This window comes from Cystoisospora suis, assembly GCF_002600585.1.
Source record: "Cystoisospora suis strain Wien I chromosome Unknown contig_882, whole genome shotgun sequence".
NCBI lineage: Eukaryota > Apicomplexa > Conoidasida > Eucoccidiorida > Sarcocystidae > Cystoisospora > Cystoisospora suis.
In genome coordinates this window covers 1-16816 of record NW_027153683.1, presented here as the reverse complement: position 1 = coordinate 16816, position 16816 = coordinate 1, and the positions used below count along the sequence as shown (strand labels likewise).

The 16816-nt window shown below is 53.9% G+C and overlaps 1 protein-coding gene across 1 annotated transcript; it reads right to left on the bottom strand.

Moving 5' to 3' along the window:
- Window positions 1–168: 168 nt before the first annotated feature.
- Window positions 169–15969, bottom strand: CSUI_002106 (major facilitator family protein). Its single transcript, XM_068062308.1, has 3 exons — window positions 14856–15969; window positions 9877–14018; window positions 169–4487 (listed from the first exon to the last, which is right to left on the bottom strand). Exons 2-3 carry the CDS (start codon window positions 12899–12901, stop codon window positions 931–933), a joined length of 6582 nt encoding a protein of 2193 aa, XP_067925714.1. The 5' UTR covers window positions 12902–14018; window positions 14856–15969; the 3' UTR covers window positions 169–930.
- Between the last annotated feature and the right edge of the window lie 847 nt (window positions 15970–16816).

Here is a 16816-nt window from a genome sequence, read left to right as displayed (position 1 = left end):
CCAGCGCCACATGTGAACGCACCATAGTGCAACGGGCTAGGAGCAACGAAGTTGCAGGGGTAAAGTACCCGTACAACCTACGAACGCCAAACAGTACCACCGTCAGAAGACAACAGACGGCGTTCCTTGGTACAGTATTCCGTTGCGGCCACGGACTTTGACGCCTAAGTACACACAAGACAGTCACGAGGTCCTGACGCAATGGAGTGTTGGCTCGCGTGCTTTCCTGAGAGTTCTAGCCCTAGACGATCTGGAGTGCCACAGTGCTGCACTGAGAGGCGGTGCGACGGGACATGGCTCTAGCACAGGCATGACAACCAAGAGGCTCTGAAAATTTGTTCAGTTTCTCCTGCTGACCGCCACGTAAAAGTTGCCTCACTGGGGTTTATCAGTGGACTATCGTGTCTCCGGACTGGGGAAATAAATAACTGAACTTGGTACCATCCATCCGGCACGTTATTCCGAAACAAATACAAACAAACGCGAGGACCACCGATACGCAGTCCCTCGAGCTGATACACATCGCCCTACCGCCTGCCCCCCCTTCCTCTCCCGCAGAAACCCTCTCGGAAAGCAGGGCTCCGCAAGTCCGCATCTAACCAACAATGCTGCCCGCGAATGTCTATACCCTCTCCCTCCGCGCCTTTCGGAAAGACACTTCGAGGGTGAGCCGCGAACTCCACATGAAACGAACAAACGCTCACCGCGAAACCAAGATTTCAGCACAAAAACAACCTCAACGACATCGGAAACGTGTACAGAAGAGACGAGAGGGACATAAGAACCGTGTGGGCTCCACAAACGCACAGCGGAGTGTGCCCTGATAGCTTTCGGTATATTTCTGACAATATGACCCGCCCCCTGTGAACCGCATATGTGTTTTTCCCCTCACTCAGCAATATCAACAGAACAGGCCTGGACAGGACAAGTTCACACTTCAAAACCTTCCAGGGACCTCTTCGCCTGAACGCGAGGGTTACGGGAATCGTCACCATCAGAGACACACCCGACCGTCGGGGGGGCGGCGCATTCCTGCGTTTGACCCGGGCACCGCTGTCTCGGTTCGTCTCCGGAAAAGAACGAGTCATGTGAAGAGGGGGCTGCTGCTGCGAGAGCGACGGGAAGAACATTGAAGGGCTGGGGATTCCGTGATCTAACAAACCACATGACACCTAACATAACGTAGACTACAGCCAGAACAAAGGAAATCCCTAACGCGACAGGAAAGGCATTCCCCTTCAGTGTTCGAATAGTGACGGAATCATAGAGCGGGATGGATACAAAAGAGATGACGCCACCCAACGTAAGAGCTAAGCCACTCAGTTTCCCAAAATGCTTCGGACTGAAAGTGTTCTGTACATAGCAGAAAACCTGCTCAGAGTCAACTGCAATATAAACACAGAAGCACATTACCGCAACATACCGAAGAGCATTCAAAGCTCTGTTCATCGGGTCCCCAACAATAGCGAAGACATACGCCAGCACTCCCGCGGTATTCACGAGAACAAGTACGGGGAAGGGACCAAACACATCGATGGTTTTCCCAAGTAAGACGCATGGGACAAAGCTGAAGGAGAGCGCCACGTCCATGAAATCCACCACGGTGGTCGAAAAGAGTCTATTTGCGGCGCTTTGCAAGAAAGATGTGGCTATCGCCTGGCAGCTCCAGTACAGCGTAATACAGACGAAATGGGAAGAACACGTCTGAGACCAGAACGACGGTTCGGCTTCACGGGCTAAAGAGGACCGCCGTGTGCCCGGTTCTAGTCCATGTATGTCACCACCGTTACGTCTCCTTCGCTTATCTGCTTTCGTTCCTATGAGCCGACGCTTCTTCTCAGCGAACTCTCTCCCGGGGTAACACCTCTCAAGCTCCAATATCTCAGTCGCCTCCCCGTCATCCACTCTTACATGCCCCCCTTCCCGTCCTCGAGATCCGTCTTGGGGACCACCTTCGCATCTACATATGCCACCACCGGCTGTTGCGTCGGCCCCTCCGCCCTCACTCGCGAAATTATGGCAACAACACTCGGAGGATAGTACGCTACACTTTTTCTTCTGGTCCTCCTTGACAACAATGATCTCCTCACCTCCGGTGTCTTTCAGATGTTGTGAAGCATTTTGATCTATTGCACTCTGCTCAACATACTCCTTGTCATCTAGATGAAGACCAGTCGCGGCATCACCTGGTTCGCAGGGACATAAAGATGCAGATTGTCGCGTGCCGACACCACCACAGGCCCCACACCTAGTTGCGTGTTCTCTCTCTTCAGCCGCGTTTGTCTTTTTCATACACTGTCCTGTGTTCATGAGTTCCCCCTCTGACGTCTTCAGTATGTTCCGGCCCCCCTGCGTTGTCCACGACAGACGAACTTTCTTCTGCTCAGCTGCCTCAGAGCGGGACAACCAAGGAAGTGACAGCCATCCCCTCCTTGCACTCAACTGTTGGCACATGGTGTTGTCGAGTATACATTCAGGGGTCGTACTGCCTTCGTGTAATGTATTACCCGAAGATGTGGGACAGTCAAGCACGATGTCTCCGTTGGACGCCGCGATGATCTCTTCTGCAGATCCTCTGGAGAGCTGGATTGCTTGTGAACCTCCAGCGGAATGTCTTCTCTGGTCTACCGAGACACCACCTCCTGCCCTTGTTCCGTCGCCCTCCAGGTCAATTGTCTTCAACGGAAGGCATTGGTCACATCCACGGCAACCCCCACCTCCATCACTTGGCGTGATGCCTCCGTCTGTCCCGGACAAGCATGCGGTACCTTTCCCTTTCCTTCCCTTTGACAGTCCGGACGTCAGCAAGGAACAGACATTTATGAGACTGCGCAAAGAAGCTCGAATCCCCCCGCGACACGTGCCCCTCGGCTTGGTAGTCAGAACCTCAGCCTCAAATCCTTGTGATGCTTTTCTCTCTTTAGTAGGATCGCTGCACATATCCACCCCAACTCTATTCCGACGTCTGTTCAAGCCGTTTTTAATTCTTTTCAACACACCACCACCCGGACTAAGAAGCCCTCCACGTTGCGGGCAGGCGCTTGGCGATGAAGTCTTGCCGTAGGCGGTGTACGGAATGAAGAGCGCCGCGAGAATGAAGCAAAATATTGGCCCGACGCAGAGATACAGAAAACATACATCCGAAAACGCCCACTGCGGGGCTAGCCGGGTCCAGATTGTCTCCAGGATGAGTGGAACTGCGAAGCTGGATGTGTTCGCCGCCCCCAAGAGCGTGATAACAGTAGCACGTTTGCCAGGGAACAGAGTCGCAATAAGAAGAGTTGGAAGGTAGGCTGTGTCAGCACCTAGTCCAATGAAAACCATAGCAGGTATGTATGCTGGAAACTGTCGAGAACTATGGGCAAGAAGAGTCCATCCAATGCCGTTGAAGGTTTGGCCTAACATCGCGGCTTTCTTTGGGCTGACATGGTCTAAAAGCGTACCTGCCACGACACTCATCAGCGACTGCGTCACGTAGCAAATGGTGAACAGCGGTGAAACAGCTGCGTCCTGCTCATCGCACAAGTAGTGTTTGGCATCACCATCACTCCCAAGAGCACTTGTACCTGCGGGGCTACTGTCTTCACGACTGGTAGTCCCGGAGCCCTCAGTGCTCCCGCCGCTGCCCCCACTGACGCCAGTGGTTTCTTCCTGCTCGCACAGCCAGCTATATGCACCAGACCGAAACATCATGAAGGACAGCGAAGGCCATCCAAAGTACACACACCCTGTTAGAAAAGCGTAAAGCATATAGATACATACAAGCACATATTTAGGCAGAGAAAATGGCGTAGACGGGACTTGCGCTCGGCCACCGCAAAGCCCCAAACCACCGGAACCTCCACCACAAGCGCACTCGGTGCCCACCAACACGGACGGAAGACTATCGATGCGCATGTAAGGTGGGACACCCGCCGCATCAGCGTCTCCCCCATTCAGACCCCCTCCTGTCTCCAGTGCGACTTCCGTCTCACTTAAAGCCGGCACAGGTCTACAGCAGCGCGGAGAGAGAATCAGTCCTGATACACCTGAACTGTGGACTCCAGAAAAGCAGTGAACGGCATTCATGTCTACCTCTGCGCTTGTCGAGCGTCCGTAAGATAGCACAGAAACCGAGGCACAGCCACCTGCTCGGAGGCGCCGCACACAGTCATCGTGTCCCGATGAGTCCGCAGCGCCGACACCGCAAGATGTACATTCCAGTGTCACTCCGGCGTGGTCCTGGCCCGCACTACTGGTACACGCCGGACAGACGCTGTGTGGTTCCTGCTTGCACCCACCATGATCTGATGTGCCGCCTTTCATACGCAAGTTGTCTGGCAATGAATGCCTGAGGAACGCCGCTGCAGGCATGCGTTGATCCCCCTCCCGAGAATGCTGGGTAGTCTCCGTCAACACAGGGCGTGAGCCCACACGATCGAGGACACTACTACTGCCTGAAACAGTGCGGCCTGCTTCAACTCCCACCGAATTGGACGACTCTTGGCCTGGGTTCAGCCAAGCGTCGGAATACGGAAGACCGCCATCACTCGTCTGCACAACGGGGAACTGCCGGGAAATGGGATCCCCTTCCATGCTGATTTGCCTGAGGTCAGTCACGGAGCCTTCCTTCCCTACTCTTTGTCACAGCTGGTTCGCCTCTACACGCAGCCACCCAAGCACGGCAACAGGAACGTAAATCCCGCTAAAGAGAAGCAACCCAAGTCCCCTCAGTAAAACAGGTCTACGGTTCTGAAAAGCATAGAATGTTTCACGAAGGAGCAGTACAAAGAGCATGCATCGTGCTCCAACTGCTCCCAGTTACATTTCTCCGTACGCGCACGCACCCGAGCAAGCGTACTGCTCAAGCCTCTGTTTTTCCCCGTAACGCAAAACGAGTCGGCAATCAGTCGCGACCGCAAAGCCGCCCGTAGTGAGCTTCCGAAAGAATGACCCGGCCACGTCTAGTTTCTTTAACTCCTTTCTATCAGTCGAACACCCAGATCCCTCCCACCGCGTTTGAAAAGTTCGCCTCAGATACACTCAGCCGGATTGACAGTACGCGTACGAGCGGGCTCACAGACCAGCGGCCTGAGACCGCAAGAACTGCAGGGGGGTGCACGCAGGCCGCAGCGGGCAGCCTCGGGCTGCGACCGCCGCTGAGCAGCAAGCCCCGGCTGCAGGCAGAAAAGGTAGTAACAAGGCGGAGAAACCGACGCGCACTGCCCGGGCACGTTCCGCCCTGGCAGATCCCTTGCACCAAAGGGGACGACTACTTTCCGCGAGAAAGCGTGGAGCGGTCCGCTTGACCGTGGCCGTATGCCTGAAGGTATAACGCCCCTCTGCGTTCCTTCCCCCCCGTGAAAACCGCTCCGAGAGAACCAGCAGGAAACCCAGACCGTGCAATATCGTGGTGCAAGAAGTGGAACTACCCAAGTGAGACCGAATGACGAACGCCTACAGAAAGCGTGCCAGTGAAAAATTCAGGTGACTGCTAGATCTGGGCGTGACTACCAAGTGACCGGGCCCGGAAATGCTGAGGTCACTTTGGGCAACAAAGCCGTCGCAGATGGAGCACGCTCTGCGGTTGTGTACACCGCGTGAATACCGAAGATAATCGAAGGTCACCCCCGAGGTACAGCAAAGAGTCAGATTCGTCAAGAAGAGCGGTGACAATTGGGCGTCGGGCAAGCACTGTCACCTGACTGCGAGAATCAAATGCGCGAAACAACTGATCTAACTCACAATCCGGGACAAGAAAAGGCCGGATGTGGCCGGCACAACTCCCCCCCCCCCCCAGCCAGGCACCGGCGCCTCCCGAGATCAAATAGAACAGACCGGAGACTGCCCCTATCAACTGTACAAGTTCAGAAAAATGGACAAAGCAGGAACTGTAAGCGGAGCCCAGAGCCTATGCTAGGGTGGTTGGCAGCGGACGTGCCGGTGGTAGTGCGCCATCCCCTCGGGGTGACAACGGTACGAGAAAGAACGGAGATCAGTGGCGTTCATTGCGGCAGAAAGAAAGGGCACAAAAGGTGTCCAAATGCGGTATCCGTCAACGCCATCAAGAAGAGTAAGCAGGCCACAAACGCGATGCCTGCGGTGGTGGCAGGAGTAACCAGCAGTCAAATACCACAGACTTGCTTACTGAGGGACAATGGAAATAACATGCGACTCAGGTAACAAAAGTCATCCGCACGCAACGTGAAAGAGACGAGTTTCATTCGGACCGTAACGGCAGCGAAGACGAGTCCGCGGTTACGTGAACAAGAGTTACGAACAGCAAGAAACATTCACAGACACCTCACCGAAGAAAATCGAAGGGAATTCTCTCCTGCACACACAAAGCATGAAATTCAAATCCGAGGCCAGAGCCGGACAGGAAACTTAACGAACACTGCGTTGCTGGGTGAGACAGAGAAATAGCCCATACAAAACAGCGGGGAAGAATTGAGCAATCTGGAGAGTTTGGGAGACCGAGAGGAAACGCTCGCGTCCGAGCGACAAACGAAAAACTGCACCGGGAATCTCACACAGTACCTGGTCGCGCGTGTGGAGGGACAGAGGCGGAGCTGTCCTCTTGATCCACCTCCGCCCTACATGCGCCGGCTCGCGAGTGGTGGCTGCCTTTTCCCAATGTTGTTGACGGCTTCAGCTCTACAGCAGAGCGATCAGGAGCCCGACTATTGCTGGCCCGGGTTCCTTGTGTGGGCATCCCATCATGACACGGAGGCCTTCACCTCAACTACGGTATCAAAATTCCTGTTGAAAAAAGGGCAGCAGCTGGGAGCCTCTTCTCATGCTTTGCGGGATCGGGGTTCCTCAGCCTTTGTTCGCTGACGGGTGACCTCTCCTGGAGCGGCACAGAAGAGGAGTGCAGCTCAGTCGAACTGATGCAGACGTAGGCAACTGTAAGCCGCAGCTGACGTTGACCTGGTTGGGAGTTTTGCGGCCAGGTTCACGAGCGGTACGCAGCTAACACTCCGGGACGCACTGCGTCCCTATAGAACCGAAACAGAGTAGAGTCTCCGGTAGCAACGGTGCCACCCTTGAGACCGCTTGCCGGGGGCCTACTTTGGCCTGCGTACGGGTAAGAGACTGTTTAATATCAACGACAGGTGTAGCTCCTAGGAATGTTGCTTTGCGCGCTCGGAAACCTTTTCCTCCTCGGCGCGAAAACAAGCGACCGCATCAACGCGTACGAGGCCGGTCAACTAAAGCATGAAGCCTTTTTTCGTTCTGGACCGTCCTCGGCTTGGCCGAACCGTTCATCACGAAAACCGGATTTTCGTGGAGCAACAGGTGGCCGCAAACGCTGGAGGCTGTACGTGTAACCAGAGGGACCGGCACCACGGACAGCGAAGCACAGGACTAGCAGTAAAGCAGCTGCAGTCGGGGGTCACAGAAAGAGGCCAGCCCGTCTGTCGCGTGGTTCCCCCGCAGCACGGCGTGCCTTGAGAGCTTGACAGGGTGTCTTTCGACTACTTCTGCAGGCCTGGCAGTTGTATTGCCGAGAGCTAAAACTTGTGTCCTACGCGGTATGCTTGGCACGCCTTCTGGTGTAGTCAACGCTTCGCCCACAGGAACACACTAGACCTGCTGGGCAAGCCCAGTGTGCCGGATATCTCGATTGAGACTGAGTATCGCCAGGAGAGGAGAAGGAACCCAGCGCAGCCAGACGAAGGCATCAAATTATGGTGCGGAAGGTAGGCCGAAGCCAGCAGGTCAGACAAACTCGGGAGCTGATGTGCTCGTATATCAGCGACCTTCACGGAAGCTCACTACTCGTAGATGTTGAACAATATTCAGTGAGGAACGATAGCTCACCGTAAGAGCACGTGAGCCGGGTTGTAATCTTGAGTAAAACTTGAACGCGTACCGTTTGCGCCGGGAGTGCCCGCGCATGAAGAAATGTAGCGACTGGGGCTCTCACGGCCCGTGGCTACGATAGGTCCTGCTTCGTCTTACAACTCACCTCTGCCCGCCTAAATGCTAAACTACGAAGACTGTCTAGTCCAGCTGTTTCCGCAACGGGGAACCCTAGAAAGCCAATTCATGGTCTCCACTGCGGAGTCCGAGCCATTGTTCCAGATATCAACGAATAGACGCTCTCAACTGGCTGCGAACGTTTCCATCAAGAGACCTGCACCTTCGATGCCCTAGCAGCATAACAAATCCGGCCACCTTGTACTGCTCCCCGAATCGATGATTCAAAACTGTATTGGGACTTGTTGCAGCAGATCTTGCCCGCGGTGCAGGGTGCCGGTAGGAAACGGAGATGCTGAGTCCCGTTCCTCCTGCCCCTGTCAGCCTTGCCCTTTCGTGATTTGCAGGAGATTCGGATACCTTGCTTAACGGAGCCAGGACTCGGAGAGCAGAAACACAACGCGAACTGACATGTTACCGTGTTACGTGTCACTTGAAAGGTTCTGCTTGCGCGATAGGAGGCCCGTTCCATACCATTCCAATCTATCAACTATGACGCACCTCCATACAGCAAAGAACCTTGCACCTCCACCTCCTTTGCACCTGCACTATGGCAACCTCCTGAGACTTTCACACTGTGAGAGAGCAATGTTCACCCGGGACAACAGAGATAAGTTCTGGTGCTGCTACTCTGTCGCTGGAGACTCTCCAAGCACTGGCAGTAAGGACCACGCTGAACGGGAGATTTCAGAGAGGAAGCGTCGGTAACCGAAGCGTGAAGACCGGCTACCGTAGTGCGTGCTGCTGTCGGAGCGAGCGCATGCGCGAGTCGCGCCGGTATGGTCGCTTCGAGAAAAGTACCGGAAGGGGGTCCGACGACTTTAAAATACGTACGTACACTCATCTTTCCATTGGGGATCAACGTAGAGAAACCTCGAAAGACGTATGTGCTCATTCACCGCGCCCTCGCATTTCGCCTGGACACACCTTGTGCTTGATCCAGCACCGTGGGGAAAAAACAGGCAAGTGCCAAGATGATGACTAGAACCCCCGAATCTTGCAGGTGCTCCGGCGCATAAAAAAGGACGCGACACCTTCAGATCGCTAACCTGGAGCGACACACCTCTACGAAACGCCCAACGCCGCTGCCAGCAGTAAGAAACCCTGTAATACTCCCTTCTCGGGATGTACAAGAGTACATGTAAGTTCCTTACAACTTCAGTTCGGGGAAGCCAGGGACGTCCAGCCCCGCCGTGTACTATCTCTCTGAGTCATGGCTTTGCTGTTCTCTTTCACAGGCAATCACCGCGGTGTAGAGACAAAGGAAAGCTCAAGTCCAGTACCCGAGGTTTTTTTCTTTTCGTATGTACCAATCGGACCTTGGACTGCGTACGCCGGCCTCCTGTTGTCACAGGTATGGCTGCCGCCTGACAGGCTTGCACACAACTTACCCCCCGTCAGTACGCAGCTAATCAGATACACAGGACAAAGGGCGTTCGCAGATACAATAAAAGACAATGCGCCCACAGCGTTGCCCACGCAAGTCTCACAAAGAGAGCACGGCGGAAGTCCGCACCTGTCTTCCTCGAGTATCGATGAAGGCTGATGGCTCTTTGCACCATGAAAGCACTATGTTCCATACGCGTCCATCTTCTTGAAACCGGTTCTTATGTCCATCACATCAAAACCTGCGGTTCCGGAGTGAAAACGGGAACTGAGCAACAGTCGCAGACCCACAGCTTTTTTGGAGGTGCTGCCTTCCGTAGACCTTCAATTCTGGTGCCTTCTCCACTATGTCCCTTCCAACAACCCCACTCCTTCTGCTGCTTGCAGATCTGGTTGCTTGCAGCGGTCACGCTCTGCAAGACCGTGCGGAAAGTACGCAGTGTCGGATTCATGTGGCACTCCATCTCAGAACCCCCTGAACTCTTTGCGCCGCTCCCGACAACATTCAATCTCCTCTACATTCACTTCCACCGTGTCGTTCTCCTCCCGCGTTTGTCGCTTGCGATAACGGGACGCGCTGCTCGTTCGATGTCTCCGAAAAGCACAGGGACGGGTCACCAAGTTGTCCTTCCTGATCCTTGAATTCTTCTGGTAGTTCATCTTCAGTTCGGTTCGTGAAAACGTGAACTAGACTCGCCGCCGCCTTCGTCCTGCATTCCCGTTGTTTTTCCTTCTCAGCAAGGACTCCGAAAGGATCTGGATTTCTTATTCGAATGAACCACAACGCTCCTAGTACTCCATACACAGCAAACAGTGCACCGGCAAGTGTCCAAAACACGGGAAGCGGATTTCCCCCAAGCAGCTTCACCGTGACCTGGTCATAGAGAGGTATTGCAATGAGGGCGATGATGCCGTCGTTTGCGTGAAAAAGACCACTCAATTTGCCGAAATGTTCCGGCCTGAATGTGCACTCAACATAACAAAAAACTTGCTCACAATCTATACTGACGTATATACAAAAAGCAACCACGGACACGACATGTACAGCTAGCTGTGCGCTGCCGACCGCACACACAACGGACATAATGCCCATTGTATTCATGAAGAGAAGAACTGGAAACGGTCCGAAGAGATCAATCATCTTCCCGAGGAAAACGCATGGCAGAAAACTCAGTGAAAGAGCCAGGTCCATCGCGTCCAAGGCCGACTCCGAGTACACCCTCGACGACGCACTCTGAAGGAAAGACATCGCGACGGACGACAAGCTCGAGTACACGGCAACGCAAAAAAAGTGTGGCGAGCACAACTGTGAAACAAAAGTGGGAGGAAGAGGGGGCGTTTCCGGGACATGCCGTTCTTCTGCTTTTCTACCCAGATGTTCCATGTCTTTTCCTTCCTCCACAATCGTGCAAGTATCCGTATCGCTGTTCGCTGTATCTCCCCTCCCCGGGGCCGTTTCCCTCGAGTGAAAACCACACTCCATGCTCTTCTTTCTACGGGAATAGTCGGTGCCTTGCCTTCGTACGTGTGTGAATTCGGCGTCCTTCTGCGAAGCATCTTCACACATGTCGGAGCCAGTCCAGCCGTGTTCCATAATCCCTCCGCATACAGTACCACACTCGATGTGGCCGCCTTTGAACGAAGACCCCGCCATCTCTTCAGTTTGGTCTTCCTTCCCGCTCTCTACATCCCTTCCTCCTCTGGTAGTACCTGAGGACCCAGCCCAAGAACCACCTCTCTTTGTGCCGCCCTTCAACAGCGGATTGTGCCGACACAAGAACGACAAAAAGATCGTAAGTGAAGATGAAAGTATTCTACGCCTTGGTGTTGGATCCGGAGGACTGCTGCGACATGCAACCGCGGAAACATTGTTCCTCTCAAAACCGAACGGTTTCCAAGGAACAAAACAGAGTCCAAGTGTACCGCAGAAAATCGGCCCAGCGCATAGATACACCAGGCATACATGGCTGAAGGACCACGATGGCCCAGCTGCTCTCCACATGGCCTCTAGAAGCACAGGAATAGCAAAGCTCGCCGTGTTTGCTGCACCTAAAATAGTGATGACAGTTGCGCTGTGGCCCGGAAAGAGGGATGCAATTCGAAGCAGAGGAAGATATCCGGTATCTGCTCCACAACCTATACATACCATTGCTGGCACGTAGACTGGGAAAGATTCTGAGCTGCAAGCAAGAAGGATCCAGCCTAACGCATTGAGTGCTTGACCGATGACTGCCACAAGCTTTGGACTGATGGTGTCGATAAGCACCCCTGCTACAATGCACATAAGACACTCGGAGACATGTGCAACTGTGAAAAGAGGAGCAACCGCGGCATCCTGCTCGTCGCATAGATACGGCTTGGGAGACGACCGTGACTCGCTAGCAGAGGAGACTTTTTCGGCAGGGTCAAGAGAAGATGAAGAAGAAGCGGAAGGAGGCGTTGAGGTGGGCGAGCATCGCCAGCTGTAGGCCCCTGCCTTAAACAACATGTGCGAGAGTGCTGGCCAACCAAAGTATGTGCACCCAGTAAGAAACGCATACACTGTGTAGATGAATAAAAGTAGATGCTTGTTGAGACCACAAGGGATCGGTTCAGAGAAAGATGACGGAAGGTCGGGACAAGGATGACTGGATACAGCAGATATGCGACGGATACCCTCGGGCTCTACTATTGGATGCTGTTCGGTAATTGCAGAGTCTGTTTTCTGTTTCGCAATCTCCAAGAAGGGCAAGGAATGGCAGCCACTATTCCTTGGCCCCGTAGGCAACCTCATCTTGTTCAACAATGAAAAGCAATTCAGGCCTCTAAAATTCCTTTTCTCCGCGGTGCCAATGAGGAGTTTCCCCTCCCCCGGCAACAGGGACGCCGAGGAAAGAGACCGACAGGGAGTATCGGGCGTATCCGGTGTCAGTTCACCTGATGATACCTCCCTACACATCACCCTAGTTCCTGTCTCCTCTGGGCTGGTTCGGCGTCCCGCTGAGCTCCACAATGTTTCTGGGTTTGTTTCTTGAGCTACCTCAGTCATTTTGATCGGGCTCACCCGACCGACCTTCTTCGGATCGAGTGGCTCGTCTTGTTGGACGAGACTCGACCCCTTTGAAGACTCTGGTTGTCTTCCACTATCCCCCTTCTCAGTAGAAGTTCCTAGGCCGATTCTGGCCGAACATCCTTCGGGAACAGCTACATGTAGGCTCCTTGAAGTCTCATTCATTACACGATACTGGGAGGCTACATGGCGTACATCCCTGTCCTCCTCAGCTGCTCCTGCTCCGTGTGAAAAATCCTCTGGCCCACCTGCTGCGGCAGTCCCGTACCTCGCAGTCTTATTCTGAGGCGGTGCCTGCTCTCCCCTGGGGGCTTGTACGAACAGCGGGACGAAGGACGAGACGTCCATGCGACCCCGACAGGGATCGTCACTGTCATTCCGCCACTCCATCTTTTCCTGAGGAGACATCTCTGTTTGTTTCTTTTTCCAGACAACGCTTTCGCGAGGCCAGCGGGAATCCAGCCAGTCCAAACAAGCAGCAGCGTACTTCTTCCGGAGCATACGCAGGAGATGCTTCTGCTGTTGAAGCTCTTACTTTTCGGCGCTTGCTTGACATGCGCGCACCGTGAAATGAAGCAGACCACGGGGGGCACTTCCCTTCAAAATACGAAGGGGGTTTCCAGAACGTGCTAAAACATTGCAGAAGTGAATTTTCAGACACCCTTTCTTGGACACGCCCCCCGTCAATGCGTAGGTGTCGCAAACCAATCGGAACACCTGTCTTCAAAATATGTCTATCCTCTACACATGATCTCGTCTCCTGCCGTTTGTCTCGGGTACATAACAGATAGATGTCAAATTGTCTTCTCCCTGTCCTACACCTCACTTCATATTGTTTCTGTTCGATCTTCGCGCTCTCCCCGAGCCCTGCTTCTCTTGCTTCACATGCCACCCTTCAGTTGGAATTTCTCCTCTCTTCTCTTTCAGCTGCATTGTCGTCCTGATCCGTCACCCGAAGGTCCTTCCGTTCACTTGTTTTTACCTTCCTATCCATGAGCGCCCAGCCTTTCCTCGCCTGCAGCGAGAAGGGGAAGCGTCCTTGCCACGTGTCTGTTTCTCGCGGGCACCGCAATCCCTCATATACTTCCCCGTCTTCGCTCAGAGTGTCTTTTCGCCGAGGTGAGGACCTCAACATACAGTCAGATCTTTCTTGGACAAGCGTTCCACATGAAAGTAATGGCCACAAGATGTCGAGGCACCGCTTGCGTCGTATGTGGGGAACCCCCCGAGGGGCCTTTGGTTTGTAAGCGACCGCTTGATCTTTGTTTCCTGCTCTATCGACCTGCAAGTGACCTTTTTGACTTCGCACTTACAACTAACTGATCGACAGGAAGGCAGAGCCGCAAAACAGCCAATGTGTAGTATGCAGAGGGAGGGGGACCCATCCCCAGAAACGAAGTCCGAAGGGCGCCAAGGGACCACGCTCTGAACGGTTGACGGCCCGCCAGCCCTGATAAGGGAGCGAGGTTTACGTCACTGCTGTGGCAGCAGGCTGCAGCGGCTGCATTCAGCAGCAGCATGCAGCGGCTGCGGGGGCATCCAACCCCCCAACTTCAGCGTGACCCCTATGACAAAGGAAAGCAGCTACCGAACTGTAACGGTCTCAGTGCTTCTGTTCCTGTATAGAGCCAATACCAAGCGAAACAACATGAAACAACAGGTTACAAATGGCAGAGAATGGAGACAAGAAACACAACTGAATCCTGATGAGTGCGAACTGAAAGAAAGGCCACTGTCCACGGCATACTTGCAGAACGACAGGGCAGTTCGATTTTGGACCGCCCTTGAGCGTACCTTCTCGGATCGAAAAGGTAGATCAACGAAGAAGCCCCTGCGCAACTACGTTACTGATAAAGGACAACCTGACTTCACTACCACTCCAACGAGGTATTTGACACAGAAGAGATAACTCAGAGACGTTACACTGAGTATGAAAAGAACCAAACGAGAAGAAAGTTGCCACTCGTCAGCTTCCTCTCCCCTTCCACATAACGCCTGCAGTCCGGAAGCCTTCGAAGTTACCTCCTCCGCCCCACTGAAATCTGAACGACCCGATGTCTCTTGGAATGGTGGTGGAGGCCGACAAGACAAACCCCCCTCCTGAGCGTATTATCTCCAAATGCTGGAACGGCATGCTTTCGCAAGACTCGCCTGACACTTTGTAGGATCAGTATCTCCGGACAAACGAAGTGCTAGTTCCTCCCCGTGCCCGGAGGCTCGGCTCGAAGAATGGTGACTGTGTTTTACGTCGCATGGACAATGAGGCTAGTGGTGCTTTTTAAGAGAAGTCAAACAGCAGAGAAACAAGTGACGCGCGCAAGCCGATGTGGAGGTAGTAGAAAGCCACGGACACTACAATGCCCACCAAACGCTTTCGTTGAGGAGCCAAATAGGAAGAGTTCTAACCTAAAGGTGAGCGAGTTGTTCGAAGGTTTGAGAAGGTAACTGCGCCCACCTGCAGTAGTTGTGTGTAGAGGAGAAGGCAGATAAAAAGGTAGCCCTTGAACCACTGAATGCATCCGGGCACTAGAGCAACAACTAAAACCCTCCCTCAAGAGGGCGCTGTAAACGGTAAAAGACGCAGCAGCAACCGGCGCAGTGCGTCCTGCTAGGGCGGTCTGCTTTCGACGAGGGGAGAGAAAAGAAATGGTGCTGCCAGGTGCCCGGAGCTGTCTCCAGACGAAATCAGGGAAAGACGTGGAGAGAACAAGTTGCGCTTCTTGGTACGCATGGCGGAAAGCAGCAACAGGGACTATCAGGGGGACACGCCGGACGGGAACGACTGAACGGAGGCGAAACAAGAAAATTACAGCGAATGAGGACGCCGTGAAACCCCGGTCTACGGAAACAACGTGCTGTGCAGAGAATAAAAATGGCCTCTCCGGTCAGCAGCAGACGACGGGATGATCCAGAGGGGAAAGCTGCCTCGTGGTCGGTGGTGTGGCAACAGAGTGCCAGCAACCGGAATCAAATACTTGTCTACGAGATCTTTTGAAGGAGGCTGTATCACGAGGAATCGCCATCAAGAAATTACAGAAAACACAGGCGCCGTGTCTCGCATACAGAAATGACAAATGCCGTGAAGAGAGTTCGACCTTCGACTTAGTACCCTAACGCTTTAGGAATGTATTCAGCGATGGTACTTGGTGAAGCGTTCAGAGCAGGAAAAAGCAGTTAAGACAAAACACAACAGACAGTCCATGGTTCTGTTAAGGCTGTCCGATTCATCCCCGGGAGCTGAAAAAAACCGGCGATACAAGAAACACCCACGCAACTGGACATGGACGAGAGCGGGCCAGTGTACTGCGGAGGTGCCTGTCTCTTTTTGTTGTGATTCCTTGCAAGTACAGGTAGGCTACGAAACAACTTAGCACTGGGACCCCATTCAGAAGGAAACGACAATTCACATAAGCACTCCCCTGCGGGGCAGGAGTACGAAAAAACCAACCACCCCAGTTTGGTGGTGGGGTGAAGGACACCGCCTCCTGCGGCAAGGAACCGGCCAGTTCTGGGAAATCAACTAAGGTCTCGCCCGCGAAATATGGTTGGGTCAGATAGGGCGGCAGAGTATCCATAAGGTAGGGTGAACTCCGTCAGCGCAGCCCCAAAAGAAATCCGGTACGCCGTTTGGAGCTGCGTATTCTACCTCTATGCCGTCACGGTGGTGTGGCTTTCCCGCGAAGTTTTACGCCCCCGAACTGCGTGTGTGCATGACGGATCGCGACTCCCTGTGGCTCAACCCACCCCATTAAAGAGCCAGGGCTCCCAGCGACGATGAGATCCCTAACAGGAAATGGCATCAATGCCGTCGTTCTCCCAGCACAACCTAAACTGCACTAAACAGGGCAGCTCCCCTGGACGCGACGACCCCTTCCGGTTCCGGCACCCAGTTGTGGGGTAGTTACCGGATGGTCTCTGGCGTCTCCCGAGGTTTCTTCTTTCCCCCGCAGCAATGCAGGGGCTCCTGACGACTGCTAAACACTCGCGCGAGCAGAATCTCACATCACTCCAAGCGGGTACAGCGCCGTCGTTAGGTTGTTTAGGTTACTGATATGCCCGCAAAAGCCTACAGTGCTCGCTCGGCTGATAGTCAGCGGGTGAGCTGCTACATTAACGCTGTTACAGACAGGTAAGAGTGCTGCGTACACCCGAAGAGCTTTTGAGTGTGTAGTGGTTCAGGGACGCACGCCGTGCGCAGGGAACCGACCAGCGGAGAATTAGTTATTCCGCTGCTTACGGAGATTACTGTTTTTATGGAGACAGCAGTAGCAATTGCTCGACTCTCATAGAACATCTGAGCTGCACTCCCTCGTGGGAGCCAGTGATCTTCGGGAGCCTGCGTGGGGCTCCGACTCTCTGCCGGCGTTCGCTTTCTTCTAGTCAACGCCTTGGTAGTGTGACGCCCTGAGGGCAAGC